Source organism: Musca vetustissima, unplaced genomic scaffold (genome assembly GCF_032173495.1).
Source record: "Musca vetustissima isolate MV318-11 ecotype Yass unplaced genomic scaffold, APGP_CSIRO_Mvet_v1 utg4927, whole genome shotgun sequence".
Taxonomy (NCBI): domain Eukaryota; kingdom Metazoa; phylum Arthropoda; class Insecta; order Diptera; family Muscidae; genus Musca; species Musca vetustissima.
In genome coordinates, this window is record NW_026884396.1 from 351004 (window position 1) to 367807 (window position 16804).

The 16804-nt window shown below is 33.7% G+C and overlaps 3 protein-coding genes across 3 annotated transcripts in view; 1 reads left to right on the forward strand and 2 right to left on the reverse strand.

Moving 5' to 3' along the window:
• Positions 1–16804, reverse strand: part of LOC133331362 (secernin-2) — a 220789-nt gene that overhangs the window by 163165 nt on the left and 40820 nt on the right. The gene's annotated exons all lie outside the window — the stretch shown is intronic.
• On the forward strand, positions 12289–14646 carry LOC133331352 (probable glutamine--tRNA ligase). Its single transcript, XM_061539749.1, has one exon. It carries the CDS (start codon positions 12289–12291, stop codon positions 14644–14646), a length of 2358 nt encoding a protein of 785 aa, XP_061395733.1.
• On the reverse strand, positions 14933–16344 carry LOC133331376 (peptidyl-prolyl cis-trans isomerase NIMA-interacting 4-like). The gene is made up of 2 exons (XM_061539773.1): positions 16229–16344; positions 14933–15263 (listed from the first exon to the last, which is right to left on the reverse strand). The coding sequence occupies exons 1-2, from the start codon at positions 16314–16316 to the stop codon at positions 14953–14955; spliced, it is 399 nt and encodes a 132-aa protein (XP_061395757.1). The 5' UTR covers positions 16317–16344; the 3' UTR covers positions 14933–14952.

The following is a 16804-nucleotide window of genomic DNA, read 5'->3' on the forward strand; positions in this document are numbered from 1 at the left end:
TTGAAATTTTGTAGGGACATTCTTTAATTAGTGTAGATTCGAATTAAATCAAAAAAATTTTGAGCCCGAGAATGGGGGGTCCCCTTAAATATTTTTTTTCTTTTTTGCCTTTTCTTTTAAAAATCAACGATGAAAGAGAGAGAGAGAGATTAAAAGGAATTGTATACAAGTCTGAAATATATGGAGCAAAGGAACTATATTAATGAACTAGTTCCTTTTAACAAAACGTAGGAGAAAGGTCAATCAGCTCCGAGAATTAGACTGTCCAATCGAAGGGATAAGCCTTAAATATGTTTAAGAAACTCCTTGGGATTCCCTATTCAACTAATTTAGTTTTTTTTTTCAATTCAGGCACATCGAAACAAACCACTGAACACCTAATACATCTCTTCGAAAAAAAAAATACTCCAAAAAAAGAAATATCAAACTCACATGGTGACGTCTGGTCAAAACATTAGGTATTAATTAAAATATCAGACAACCAGTCATATATCATTTCCCGAAAGTAAATATTATTTTAAAAATAAATAATGAATAAAACGTAACTGATTATGTCACAAGGTAATTTGTTATCTATAATTCCTATGTGAAATTCCAAAATCATTCAACACTTGAAATTCTAAAAAAAATAGCTATCACGTTTCTTATATTCATTTGGATATTCAAGAATTCAACAAAAGAAAAATAACAAATGTGTGGTTGAACTGGAATGAAAATAAAAATAAATGTTGGCGTTTTCTGAATAGAAAAAGAATTGTATTTTAAGGTTATGTTTTGACAGTTAATATTCCACCATTCATTCATTCGCTCACTCATCGGGGCAGTTCATCGCCAGTCAGTCAGCCAGCCAGCCAGAAATTCATTCATTGATCGATTAATGTAGGAGTTACAAAACAAGTATTGAACCGCAAAACATTTAAACGATCCATTTAATTATTTATTACATCATTCGCACAACATAACACAACAAAATACAACAACAGCAGCAACAATAAATTAAAACAATCAACTATTTGCTTTACAATGCTATCGAGACAGATCGTGCTTTGAACTTTTGAACAAATAATACAAAGAAGAAGAAGAAGCAGAAAAAAATACCCACCATTTTGGTCGATTATTAAGAAATTAAAGCAATTACAACAAGTTGGGGCGAACGAAAATGTACAATACATGTTTGTTGTTGTTGCTGCTGCTGCTGTTGTTGTAATGTCCATCAAAACAGATATTTATTGTTTAAATATCTAGCAATAGTAGAAGTTAACAGAAGGCTCGGTGCTATGGAGGAGGGTAACTGCGACACACAGAAAATGCTCACCTCAGCTTCAACGACAGCAAGTAGTCAGATAGTCAGCCGAATAATACCGCCTTAAAACTGCTAACAATAACATTGAAGTGCGATGTGCGATCACACAATTGTTTGCAGTGAGCGATTAAGTAGTTGTTTTCTTTACAACATATCGATGATGTGTAGTAGGGTGGACTGGGAAAAATTAAAGGAAATAGGATTTTCAATATTACCAAGTTGAAAAAAATTTGTATTTACATACAGCGTCTATTTCACATGTTTCCACATATTAAATAATGGCAACCCCTTTTTAATATGTAATTCATATATCAATTTTTATTGCACAATAAATAGGTACTCCATTTAGCCCAGCTGATTATCCGATTATCTGTCAAAGTTAAAAATTCTACTTGCCAACCGTGGCACAATGAATAGGTAGTCCATTTAGCGCAGCTGATGTCTCGATTAACTCTCAAAGTGGGTAATTTTACTTGAATTCTTTGAAATATTATAAGGAAAAATTTGATAGATAATCGAGACAAAAAGAATTTTTTTGGTTTTGATACATCATCTTATTATTGCATCATGTTGCCAACCATGAGCAAATATTACTAGATAAAACTTGACAGATGATGAAATAAAAAAACAGATGTTTTTGTACATAGAATGAATTCGTCGTAATTTCAACAATTTCATAATGTATATTTTTAAAGCTGCACGTTAGAGTTGGGCAATCTCGTTCACTTAACGGAGCGATATTTTTCTCGTTCTTTTTTTAAAAAGGAACTAGTCCCTAATATAGTTCCTTTGCTCCATATAGCTCTTTTACTCCATACAGGTTCTTTGTTCCATTTAGTTCCGACTCCTACATAGTTGTTTTGAATCTCACTCTTTCATCGTTCTTTTTGTTTTTTTTTCGTTTTTGCATATAGTTCCTTTGCTCCATATAGTACTTTGATCCATATAGTTCCTTTGATCCATATAGTTCCTTTACTCAATAAAGTTCCTTTGCTCCAAATAGTTCCTTTGCTCCATATAGTTCCTTTGCTCTTTATAGTTTCTTTGCTCCATATAGTTCCTTTGATCCATATAGTTCCTTTGATCCATATAGTTCCTTTACTCAATAAAGTTCCTTTGCTCCAAATAGTTCCTTTGCTCTTTATAGTTTCTTTGCTCCATATAGTTCCGACTCCAACATAGATCCTTTGAATCTCTCTCTCTCTTTCATCGTTCTTTTTTTTCGCTCACATAGTTCCGTGTTGATTTTTAAATAAATGCACAAATTGAAAATTGTGCTAAAATAAAAAAATTAAATGAAACTAAAGAATTCAACTGCAGGACGATAAGCACAAAATATTTTTTTATAAATAAATAAAAATATTTAAAACAAAAAAAAAATAAAATTTAACTATTTACACAATTTGAAATACGAACGAATGAAGAATATGGGAATAAAGGAACGAGATCAGAAAAAAAGAACGAGATCAAAAAGGAACGAGATCAGAAAAAGGAACTATATTAATTACAGAGCTGGAACTAGTTCCGATCGTTCCTTTCTCGGAATAGTTCCAATGAACTTGTTCGTTCCGGAACTACCCAACTCTAATGTACGTTGTTCTCAAGGCCTATCTATGGACCTTACAAGTTACATATATGTACGTACAGGCATGCCACTTCAATACATTAATAAATATAAATGAATTAGGAAATTTTGCCACTAAATCCACCCACAGTAATTTTTCAATTAATTTAGCCCCATATAACGCTTTCGATCCATTTTAAAAACTTTTAAATTTTTAGTCACATTTTCCTGTCAAATTAGCCGTATTCGTAGTGAATAAAACTCTTCTTCTCAAGAATATAGATCCAATGACTATTAATAAGTTCATCCAAGGAAATCAGCTGCCTCTCAAGTTTTCTGTCAAAATCCAAATAAAGTCCAAATTGCTGACGTTAGACTTGAAAAAAAAACGTCTGACTTTCGCTTGCTGGGTGACCTTATTGTATAGGTCCATATGTTTGAATTGTTGAACCTTTTGGCTGCTTGTTTCGATTATTGTGTAGTCCATGCTCTATCGTTACCTTTCGATCATCTAAATAGTTGATTTTACTCGTTTATAACAAAAGTATGGGAAAATTACATTTAAATAAAAAATTGTATCTACATACAGCGTCTAAACTGAAATTGAAATATATCACAATGGCTTCCGATTCGGCATAGAATTTGATATGGTCTTTTATATGAACTCATTTATAAAGTCATGTCTAAACGTACTCCCATAATACCCTCTAACAATGTTTAATTGAAATATTAAATTCCCTTTCGGTTACAATTTATTTCATATACACTCTTCTCGCGGAATACTCCAAAAGGTTTATGAGGATTATTCTGCTTATTTTTAAATACCGAATTATGCGTCTGAACAATTTCTAATTTATTACGACCGAACCTATTACATTAACATATATACATAGGGATATTCAAACGATAAGTTCAATGTAATGTGATGACTTGCGAATCGGACATGTATGGATCATCAATGATCAAAAAAAAAATTGTACCAAATCAAAAACTTTTTTTGTTATACCACAGACAAGTGGTTGTACTTCAACCGCGAATTAATGTCAATCATTCGTATGTAAATCAATGTTGTTATAAATGATGACAGGTTCGATCAGAAAAACATTGGCATACGTATTAAATAATAATTATATCGAATTCTCTTAGAACTGATAAATACAGTAAAAAAATACAAATTATGTGTACAAGAAGGTAGTGTCACAGTTAAAGAAGGAAAATGCTGCATAAAATTCCTTAGATATACTATATAATATTGTAATAATAAAAAAATAATTAATAAATAAATAAATTCTAACGGACACCTAATTCAGTTGGTATGATTTTCTATAGAAACCCTATTTATGCTGGACAGAGTAAAATATTTCTTATCGTAAATTTAATTCAGCTGGGTGAATTGAAGAATTTTATTAAAATTTGAATTCAGCAGAGAAGAATTGCAATATTTAAATAGAAGTTTAATACTATAGATATACTATATAATATTCCAACTTTAAGTTAAGGCACTGAGTATTTGAAAATTAGTAAAATTTGTATATTTTTTACCCGCATTCTCCCTACCAAAGGATCTTACAAACTTGACCAACTTTAAGATATGACACTGAGTATTTGAAAAGAAAAATTTGCATTTACATAAAGCGTCTAAATTTGTGAATTATTTTTCAAAATATTGAATTTAAGTATATTTGAAAATTGGTAATGCCAATGAAGATTTTATAAAGTTTTCGCGGTGAAATGAGTGTGTTGGCTATGTGAATCTGAAAGCAGCAGCCATCGTTTGTTTGACAGATTCTTTTAGGTATCATCATGGAAGGTAAAGTAGATTGGACACGTTAGATAATAGCTACCCAGAGGCTATTATCTAACGTGCCTAAGCTAAATTAACTTCGAGTGCAGTGGCTCCATCTCCCTCTTATAATTTGGCATTTAAGAAATCCCGAACACAACAAGTCAATCATTTATGGGTTTCGCTTTTCAATGAAGATAAAAAAAATGGATGTGACTGGCACTGACAGTGCCAGAAATCAACATTTTAAACTTATAAAAAATCTGACATAAATATAGACTCTGTATGTAAAATAAAATTTTTTCTCTTATTGACATATTTATTTCCTTTCTTCTTGCCTTCTAAATTATCTAATTTGTCACCACATAATTTTCTATTTGGGATATTGAATTAATGATTGACATCTTGTTTATTTTCTCATTATATAGATCATATCGAGGGCATTCTTGTCGGGCGGAGGAGGAGAATATTACAAAATTCCACAGGCCATTTTATTCGACCACTCTTTTTGTTGACTTTTTTTATCCTAAAATGTAAACATTTATCATGGCACCCCAGCATAAAGCCACAAATGTTTTGCATTTGACAGTGACAACAAGTGTCAGTGTGATGACATGTGTCAACGAAAATAACTAAATTATATAGACACACATAGAGCTATATATATATTTTAAATGTAAATTGTTTCCACACAATGCTCCAGCGACATGCACGAACTATATTCGAAAGAACGACAGCAACAAAAAAAGTGTTAGCACACTTTTAGACCAAAAACAAACAAATTACATGGCAACAAAAGCCCCAACAACAATGGAAATTGTTATCGCTTTTTTATTTTAAACAATTTTTTTTGTATTATTTAATTACATTTTTTATTTGTTGGCTTGTAATTACTCCACATCAAGCCATGTCAAACAATAGAAATTTGAACTGCAAATTGTTTTGCCCAGAGCCTGAATATATGGGTGACAGTCTAAATAAGCTACGAGAGCGCTCACTTAAAACCAGCCGGTTATGTATATTTGATCTGTTTCCATTAACATGACTTTGTTTTGAATATAATTGCAATTGTTTTTTTCCACTTTTTATTTTTGCAATTCGTTACGACACATCCCTCTAGCGTCAATTTAAGTTCCATTTTTTTAATTACTAACATTTTGTTGTCGTTTACGTTGTTGCCCGTTCCCTTGTCACATATGCCCTACGGCCAAATTGAAGGAGTACTGCGATTGATCAATGCATTAGATACCATTAAAAAAACAAAAACTATTAATAAAAATTGCATTTACATGCAGCGTCTATATGTATGAGTGAGAAAAGTGTACAAAAATTATTTAAAATTTTATGAAACCTCAATTCAGCTGGAGCTGAATTGAAGATTTTCTATAGAAACTCTTATTCAGCCAGGCTGAATTGAAGATTTTCTATAGAAACATAAATTCAGCAAGGCTAAAATAAAGATTTTCTGTAGACAAGTAAATTCAGCTGGTCTGAATTGAAGATTTTCTATAGAAACTCTTATTCAGCCAAGCTGAAACTCTTATTCAGCCAGGCTGAATTGAAGATTTTCTATAGAAACTCTTATTCAGCCAGGCGGAATTGAAGATTTTCTATAGAAACTCTTATTCAGCCAAGAAGATTTTCTATAGAAATTTTCAGCCAGGCTGAATAGAAACTCTTATTCAGCCAGGCTGAATTGAAGATTTTCTATAGAAACTCTTATTCAGCCAGGCTGAATTGAAGATTTTCTATAGAAACTCTTATTCAGCTAGGCTGAATTGAAGATTTTCTATAGAAACTCTAATTCAGCTAGGCTAAATTGAAGATTTTCTATAGAAACTCTTATTCAACCAGGCTGAATTGAAGATTTTCTATAAAAACACTTACTCAGCCAGGCTGAATTGAAGATTTTGTATAGAAACTCTTACTCAGCCAGGCTGAATTGAAGATTTTCTAGATAAACTACAATTCAGCTGGGTTATATTGAAGATTTTCTAGGAAAACTTCAATTCAGCTCAGCTCCGAAACTCTTTTCAGCTGTGTTAAATTGTAGCAACATATAAATTCGTCTCCCATTGCCGATTTATTTGTTATTATTATTATTTTTTATTCCCTTTTTTACCCATTCCGAGATAAGATTAAATTTCAAACAAATGATAATTTATTAGCCGCACACTCACACATGCATACCCGTACACACACACATTCGGCTTTGTCATTTTGTAGACGTTATAGTACTCACGTTTCGCCAAAACGTTTTTTCGCCATAAAACATACCAAGCATGCAGAGTTATGGCGATGCCATGAAAATATAGACCAAGACCAATTACATTACATACAAACGAACGAACAGACAGACGTATGTCTCCCGGTATTGTAATTTATAACAATTAGTTTCGGAATATTCAAAACAATTAAGAAAATTGACAAATCTCCATTTACATTGTGGGCATGTTAGAAATAACATAAATAAACTATTCAGCTCGGCTGAATTAGGTTTTTGATAAGAAATATTGAATTTAACCCAGCTGAATTAGATTTTCGATAGAAAATCTGCATTTTAGCCCTGCTGAATTAGTCTTTCTAAGGGAATTATTCTATTCAGCCCAGCTGAATTTGAGGTTTTATAGGAAATCTTCAATTCAACTCAGCTGAATTAGGTTTTTGATATAAAATCTTCAACTCAGACCAGCTGAATAAGGTTTCCGATAGAAAATGTGCAATTTATCTCAGCTGAATTTGGTTTGTGACAGGAAATCTCCAATTCCGCTAAGCTGAATTATTTTTTTATAAGAAATGTGGAATATAACCCAGCTGAATTAAGTTTTCGATTGAAAATCTGCATTTCAGCCCTGTTGAATTAGAGTTTCTATGGAAATTATTTAATTCTGCCCAGCTGAATACGAGTTTCTATAGAAAATCTTCAATTCAGCTCAGCTGAATTTGGTTTTTATGGAACATCTACAACTCAGACCAGCTGAATAAGGTTTCCGAGAGAAAATATTAAATTTTTCTCAGCTGAATTTGGTTTGCGACAATAAGTCTGCAATTCCGCTCAGCTGAATTATGGTTTTTATAGAAAATATACAATTCCGCCCAGCTGAATAAGGTTTCCGATGGGAAATTTGTCCTTTTTACACATCTGAGCAATGTTTCTGATAGAAATTTTTAAATTCAGCCCAGCTGAATAAGGTTTTTGATTGATATTTTTCAATTAAACCCAGCTGAATAAGGTTTCCAATTGAAATATTTCAATTCAGCCCAGCTGAATTAGGTTTTTTATTAAAAAATATTAATTTTCTTTATTTAAACATGCATTATAATTATATTATGTAAACACAATTTAAATATTTAAAAAATAAAATGTTCAACTTGCTCGCCAAGATGACACAGACCCCCATCATCCTCATAAAACATTTTCATTTAAAAGCGGAATGTGTCAAGATAAACGAAAGACAAAAGAAGAACATTCTCCAAATAAAGTCAAAATTACGTCGCAGGCTTTTTGCTTAATTTTATTGTTGTTGTTGTCGTTGCTGCTCTTGTTATTTATACATTAATATATCTATATTTTTGTAAAATAAATACAATTTAGCAAGGCGCACACACAACCACACCGTGCATTCATTTCAATTTAAACAAAGTGAAGTGGAGAAGCACTTGAATGATCTTTCACTTTGGCTGGCTGAGAGAAATGTGAGAATGGCACAAACACAGCATTTTCAATTGAACGAATGGCATGGAGAGAATTCAGCGATATAAGGTCAATTTTATGTGTGAACATTTATTATTGATCAAAACATATTTTTGTGAAGAAAATTGGTCATATTTGTGAGATAGACACAATAGAAGGCTGAGAATGTGTCAAAAGTCAAATTCAGCTAAAAAGAATTGAAGATTTCCTATTGGTAACCTAATTCAGCTGGGCTAAATTGAATATTTTCTATTGGAAACCTAATTCAGCTGGGCCAAATTCAAGATTTTCTACAGAAATTCTAATTCAGCTGAGCTAAATTGAAGATTTTCTATAGAAACTTTAATTCAGCTGAGCTAAATTGAAGATTTTCTATAGAAACTTTAATTCAGCTGGGCTATATTGAAGATTTTCTAGAGAAACTCTAATTCAGCTAGGCTGAATTGAAGATTTTCTATAGAAACTTTAATTAAGCTAGGCTGAATTGAAGATTTTCTATAGAAACTGTAATTCAGCTGGGCTACATAAAAGATTTTCTAGAGAAACGCTAATTCAGCTGGGCTAAATTGGATATTTTCCATCAAAAGCCTAATTCAGCTGGGCTACATTAAAAATTTTCTATAGAAACTCTAATTCAGCTGGGCTAAATTTAAAATTTTCTATAGAAACTCTAATTCATCTGAGCAAAATTGAAGATTTTCTGTAGTACCTCTAATTCAGCTGGGCTAAATTAAAGATTTTGTATATAAACTCTAATTCAGCTGGGCTAAATTGAAGATTTTCTATACAAACTCTAATTCAGCTGGGCTAAGTTGAAAATTTTCTATAGAAACTCTAATTCAGCTGGGCTAAATTGAAGATTTTCTATAGAAACTCTAATTCAGCTGGGCTAAATTAAAGATTTTCTATAGGAATTCTAATTCATCTGACCCAAATTGAAGATTTTCTATAGAAACTCTAATTCAGCTCGGCTAAATTGAAGATTTCCTGTAGAAACTCCAATTCAGCTGAGCTAAATTGAATATTTTCTATAGAAACTCTAATTCAGCTGGTCTGAATTGAAGATTATCTATAGAAACTCTTATTCAGCTGGTCTGAATTGAAGATTATCTATAGAAACTCTTATTCAGCCAGGCTGAATTGAAGATTTTCTATAGAAACTCTAATTCAGCTGGGCTGAATTGAAGATTTTCTATAGAAACTCTAATTCAGCTGGGCTGAATTGAAGATTTTCTATAGAAACTCTAATTCAGCTGGGCTAAATTGAATATTTTCTATAGAAACTCTAATTCAGCTGGGCTAAATTGAAGATTTTCTACAGAAACTCTAATTCAGCTGAGCTAAATTGAAGATTTTCTACAGAAACTCTAATTCAGCTGAGCTAAATTGAAGATTTTCTGTAGAAACTCTAATTCAGCTGAGCTAAATCAAAGATTTTCTTAAAAAACACTAATTCAGCTAAGCTAAATTGAAGATTTTCTATAGAAACTCTAATTCAGCTGGGCTAAATTGAAGATTTTCTATAGAAACTCTAATTCAGCTGGGCTAAATTGAAGATTTTCTATCAAAAAACTAATTCAGCTGGGCTGAATTGAAGATTTTCTATAGAAACGCTTATTCAGCTGGGCAAAATTAAAGATTTTCTATCAAAAACCTAATTCAGCTGGGATGAATTGAAAATTTTTTATCAAAAACCGAATTCAGCTAGGCTAAATTGTATATTTTCTATCAAAAATCCCATTCAGCTAATTTCACAAAAGTCTCCACTAAAAATATAAACAACAACAACAAAAAATACCAAAATATTTATGTTCAGTCTATTCCCCCTAATTTATCTAATGATGACCTTGCTACTTTCTATAATACTACATCTGTCATAAGAGCCTACACAAACACCCACCCTTCCCCGTCCCCCCACACATACACAAACCCAACAAAAAACAAGTTTTCTTGCCAAAATAAAATCACATAAAACGAAAGGCAAGTGGTTAAGAATTATCAAATAAAAGTTCCGAAAAAATATCTTGATAAACAACAACTGTCTAACAGCAGCGGCAGCAGCAGCAACAACAATGCTGCAAAGTATTTTAATTTGATTACACTATATTAGGAATTTCAAGATATTTTTAAAGCGCTTATGTATGGATGTATGTTAATGTTGAAGAATGTATATGGGTGTGTGTGTCTGTGTCAATTTACGTCATTATTTTGTAATTTCTAAAGCGAAAAAATATTAAATTATTTTTTTGCTGGTTTTTTTATGTTGATTTATGACAATGGCCAAATATATACACCGACACACTTTCATAAGTGACAACAGAAATATGGATTAATATAGATAATTATTATCAAATATCAAAATAAAAAAATTGCCAATAAAAAAATTTCGACCTGAATGAAAATTCAGCTGGGCTGAATTGAAGATTTCATACAAAAAAATTAATTCTGCTGGGTAAAATTTTAGAGGTTTCTATAGAAACTTCAATTCAGCTGAGCTAAATTGAAGATTTTCTATAGAAACTCTAATTCTGCTGGACTAAATTAAAGATTTTATATAGAAACTCTAATTCAGCTGGGCTAAATTGAAGATTTTCTATAGAAACTCTAATTCAGATGGGCTAAATTGAAGATTTTCTATAGAAACTCTAATTCAGCTGGCCTACATTGAAGATTTTCTATAGAAACTCTAATTCAGCTGGACTAAATTGAAGATTTTATATAGAAACTCTAATTCAGCTGGACTAAATTCAAGATTTTCTATAGAAACTCCAATTCAGCTGGGATAAATTCAAGATTTTTTATAGAAACTCCAATTCAGCTGGGCTAAATTCAAGATTTTATATAGAAACTCTAATTCAGCTGGTCTAAATTGAATTTTCTATAGAAACTCTAGTTCGGCTGGGCTGAATTGTGGTATTTTAGCAGGGCTAAATTGAAGATTTTCTATAGAAACTCTAATTCAGCTGGGCTATATTGAAGATTTTTTATAGAAACTCTAATTCAGCTGGACTAAATTGAAGATTTTATATAGAAACTCTAATTCAGCTGGACTAAATTCAAGATTTTCTATAGAAACTCCATTTCAGCAGGGCTAAATTGAAGATTTTCTATAGAAACTCTAATTCAGCTGGGCTGAATTGAAGATTTTCTAAATACGGAGAGAAACGATGCTTGGCAAAAAAAAACACTGGTTTTGTTCTTGACGTTTTCATGCATTTTATTTCAAATGATCAAACCTTACATTTAAACGGACATGTGTAAACGTTGCGATTAATAAATTCGTCTTTAGTGTCGGCGTTAACATTACTTGACCTCATCCAATTGTCAAATCATCAGCTGTTAAATTTGTTTGCAATCTCCCCCATTCGTAAACAAAGAAAGTAACATATGGTCATTTTTGTTTAACATTCACCTTCATCATTTAATTTTTCTCCCTCTCCATATTCGTAACTTTACGCTACATTGCTAAATATGTCCAATTGGCACACAGTCTCTTTCTTTGTCTTTCACTGAACATACACATTGATTGAACTGTTCACATGTCACTTTTGAAACTAGTCTTTGTCACTGAATTGTGTAATTAAATGTATTAAAAGTGGCTGTTATTACAACAATATCCTGTTTATACAACTTAAAAGAAAGAAAATAATTTATTTTTATATATAACATTAATATTATTGCAATAAAAGCCATAAATTATACTTCAGATGAATGAAAGAAATAAATAACACTAGTTCCCTTAGTTCATTTGCAGTGAATAGTTTAATTTGAACAAGGTAACGACACGTTGCCGTCATTTCATCAGCCGGGGTATAAGATTTATTTATTTTATTATTTATTTCAACACTTTTGTTGACTTACAAGGTAATATTACCCTCGGTATTATCATTCTCTAAGCATTACTCACAAAGATAACATTTACTCCACAGTATTCCATCCAAAAAATGGCTGACGATTTGATTGCGAAATTCCAATCACTTGGCATGAGTGAGCAGAAGGCCAAAGAGACAGCTAAAAATGCAAATGTGAGTAAGAATTTGCAGCTGGTCTTGGAACAATGCAATGGTGCATCGCTGGCCGATGGTGTTGGCATGTTGTTGTATCACATGGCCACAAAAATCAAACCCCAATGTGCTGAACATTTGCCACTGCTGGTACGTTATATTGTAGAAAAGAAATTGGACTCCACAATGCGTATAGATGCCGGTTTGGAATATCTATTGAAATGTGCCGTTCAGAAAAAGGGACAAAATATTGATTTGGCTGAATTGGATAAGGAGTGTGGTGTAGGTGTCGTTGTAACTCCCGAAGAAATTGAAAGTGTTGTCCAAAAGCAAGTGGCCAAACATAAGGATGCCTTGTTGGAACAACGTTATCATTTCAATAGTTTTAAAATTATGCAGGAAGTGCGTGAACAATTGAAATGGGCCGATGCCAAGAGTGTTAAGGCAGCCATTGATGTGGAAATCTTTGATTTGTTGGGTCCCAAAACTGAGGAAGATATGAAGCCCCTAACCAAGGGTGATAAGAAAAAGGAAAAACCCAAGGCAGCGGAAAATAAACAAGCTAACAATAAAACTACTGCCGCTGCTGCCAGTAAGGAAGTGGAATCATCATCCTCAGATGGAGCCAACACTATTGCCGAATTGATGAAAACCAAAGTCCATTTCCATGCCCCTGGTGAAAATTACAAAACCGATGGTTATGTGGTAACCGACAACACCGAAAGGTTATTGAAAGAACATTTGAAGGCCACCGGTGGTAGAGTACAAACACGTTTCCCTCCCGAACCTAATGGTATTCTACACATTGGCCACGCTAAGGCAATTAACATTAATTTCGGTTATGCTGCTGCCCACAATGGTGTCTGCTATTTACGTTACGATGATACCAACCCCGAAAAGGAAGAGGAAAAATTCTTTGTTGGCATCAAGGATATGGTTGAATGGTTGGGTTATAAACCCTATAAAATTACCCATTCCTCAGATAATTTCCAACAGTTGTATGAATGGGCTGTTGTCCTCATACGTAAAGGTTTGGCCTACGTTTGCCATCAATCGGCCGATGAAATGAAGGGATTCAATCCCAAACCCAGTCAATGGAGAGATCGTCCCATCGAGGAATCACTGCAACTCTTTGAAGACATGAAAAATGGTAAAATTGATGAAGGAGCTGCCACCTTGCGTCTTAAGTTAACCCTGGAAGAGGGAAAAGTTGATCCCGTCGCCTATCGTATCAAGTTTATTGCCCATCATCGCACCGGCAACAAATGGTGTATCTATCCCACATATGACTACACTCACTGCCTGTGTGACTCGTTGGAGAACATTACCCATTCCTTGTGTACCAAGGAATTCCAATCGAGAAGATCTTCCTATTATTGGTTGTGTAACGCCTTAGACATCTACTGCCCAGTCCAATGGGAGTACGGCCGTCTGAATATGAACTATGCTTTGGTCTCAAAACGTAAAATTGCCAAGCTGATAACCGAAAAGATTGTCAATGATTGGGACGATCCTCGTCTATTCACACTGACAGCATTGCGCAGAAGAGGTTTCCCCGCCGAGGCAATTAATAATTTCTGTGCCCAAATGGGTGTGACTGGTGCACAAATTTCCGTTGATCCCTCTATGTTGGAAGCCTCGGTACGAGATGTTCTCAATGTCAGCGCTCCACGTAGATTGGTGGTAATTGAACCTTTGAAGGTGACTCTGGAAAATTTCCCCCATCCCAACGCCATTGAAATTGATGTACCCAATTTCCCACAAAATCCCGAACAAGGTAGCCACAAAGTTGTATTAGATCGTGTTATTTATATTGAGCAAAGTGATTTCAAATCGGAACCCGAAAAGGGCTATCGCCGTTTGGCACCCGGACAAAGTGTTGGCCTGCGTCATGCCAATTTGGTTATTTCTTTGAAGGAGGTTAAAAAAGATGCTGCTGGTCACATCATCGAATTGGTATGTGAATGTCAGCCCACCGAAACTGCCGAGAAGCCGAAAGCATTTATTCAATGGGTATCGCAGCCCATTGAAATTGAAGTACGCCTTTATGAGCTGCTGTTCAAACATAAAAATCCTGAAGATCCTAATGAAGTACCTGGTGGTTTCTTATCGGATATTAATCCTAATTCTATGGCCATTATGAACTCATATGCCGATCGTTCTTTGGCCAATTGCAAAGTCTACGATAAGTTCCAATTTGAACGTGTAGGTTTCTTCTCCGTCGATCCTGATACCACTAAGGATAAAATTGTATTCAATCGTACTGTGGGCCTTAAAGAAGATGCTGGTAAAAAATAAAGAAAAGGTTTTTGAAATCTTTTAATTCTGTAAAAATAACAACAACAAATTAAAAATTTGTAAATTTGAATCTGGAATTGGGTTAAAAAGTTTTTGTTTTTTTGTAACCAAACAAATAAAATATTTTTGAAAAAATTAAAAAATCTTATCGATGCCTAAATTATTAGGGAAATTGCAATTCAGCCAGGCTGAATTACAGTTTTCCTATTGAGAACCTAAACCTGAAGGCTGAAGATCTAAAAAACCATCATATAAAAAATAAAAACCTTTTGATGTCCTTTGTAAAAAAATGCTAACAAAATTCGTTTATTTCTTTCCTTCTACCATAATAATGTGGTAACCAAATTTCGTCTTAATTGGTGGATCTGTATAAATGGGATTGTTGACCGTTGAGATGGGTAGGGCGAACGCGGCATCTTGAAATGGTCCCACCATTGCACCACGTATTTGCCAACCTAAATCACCGCCTTGACGTGCCTTATCTTCACTGTATGCTGCCGCCACTTCGGGGAATTTTTGACCAGCCTTTAGCTTTTCCAAAGCCTCGAGGATTTTTCCTTGTTTTTCACACAGAATGTGTCGTACCTTAACGGCATTGCCGCCTTTCTTTTCTTTGCCTGGAATAAGAGGGAGAGAGAGAGAAGTGAAATTCATAAGTCAATGTTGTGGAAGAAAGGGAATTTCTTTGCAATTCTGAGAAGGACAATAGTCTTATCTTTGAATTGATCGAACTTCTTTGGCGGGTATTTCTAAATATAATTGAAAATTATCTGAAATAGATTTGGTCCAATAAACTTGGAGCCTAAAAGTGAAATGTTGATGATCCTGATTGAATACACATCTCGAATCTAAAATTGATATTACGATGAGACAAATTTGTGATCGTATGCATTTGTGAAGGCCCATAACTCAGGAAGTATGGACATGCATTAAAATTTACTTAAGCTTTTCCATGGTTTGAAATAGATGAGATTCGTAAGGAAGTTTTAAAAAATCTATCCGCATGCTCTCCATCGTGAACTCGACATGGACAGGATCTTCCTCCCGAATCCTACTGCTCGCATAAAAGTGATGGAATTGGCGAAGCACTGCCTCTCACAAAGGTGCTAAGCCTAACACGAGTCAAAAGGCACAGGAAAAGGCTATTGAGAACACCCCGAAACAAAATGTCACCCATAAGAGTGATAAACGTGTGGATGGCTCTGTCTCAAAGCTCGATTCTACGCCTAGCGACAAAGGTAAAGCTAAAGTTTTGGGTCGATCCACCAGTGGTCGAAATAGGAAGAAGGGAAAGTCAGGCAAGGAACCATCGTCTCCTGGGAGAGCAAATGCTGCAAAATCCCAGCCTCACTACATCGAGCTGGACTGTTGTCAGTGTTGCTCCTTGTAACGAGGATGGAGGGATGGTCGGAATAAATGCGGACGGCGCATGTAGCAAAATGGTAGTGATTTTCCAAGAGCTAAATTTATGATTTTAAAATTTATATAGCTTCCATTATTCATGTACAGTGACTTCAACCCAGTGTTCCAACCTATAATACGATAATTTTTATTCCATTCCATAAAAACGAAAATAGTTTACCTTTTTCTTCAGCAGCACCGGCACCACCTTTTTTGCCGCCAGCATCTTTGCCTTTGCTGCCACCTTTGGCGTCTTTCTTGGGAGGCATATTGTGCTATATATTTTATATATGATTCAGGTTCACTTGGCCAAGAAAAAAATCCGGCGACTTCTCAACTCCTAACTACAAGTCAATGTTTACGTTTTTATGATGATAGGTTATGTTACAATTGAAATGTCAAAAATACTCTCACCCACTCTATACAATGTGGCAACATGTGTTTTATTTGCAAGAAGTTAAACACAATCAGAACGAAAAACGCCGGCGGCAATAAGCATTGATTTACTCATAAATCTCTATGGCATGAAGGAAAAGAAATGAGATAAATTCTAATGAGTTTCTCATTATCATCTCTCGCATTTTTACAGCTTATTCTCATTTTATTTTACTTTTATGATATGCAAATTAAATTTAATTATTAAAAATAATTTTATTTTTAAACATCAACAATTCCAACCCCACAATAAAAAAAGTCTTGCGCGCTGACTCTGTTTTGAACACCTATACTCACTCTCACTTGCGTATAAAAGTAATCA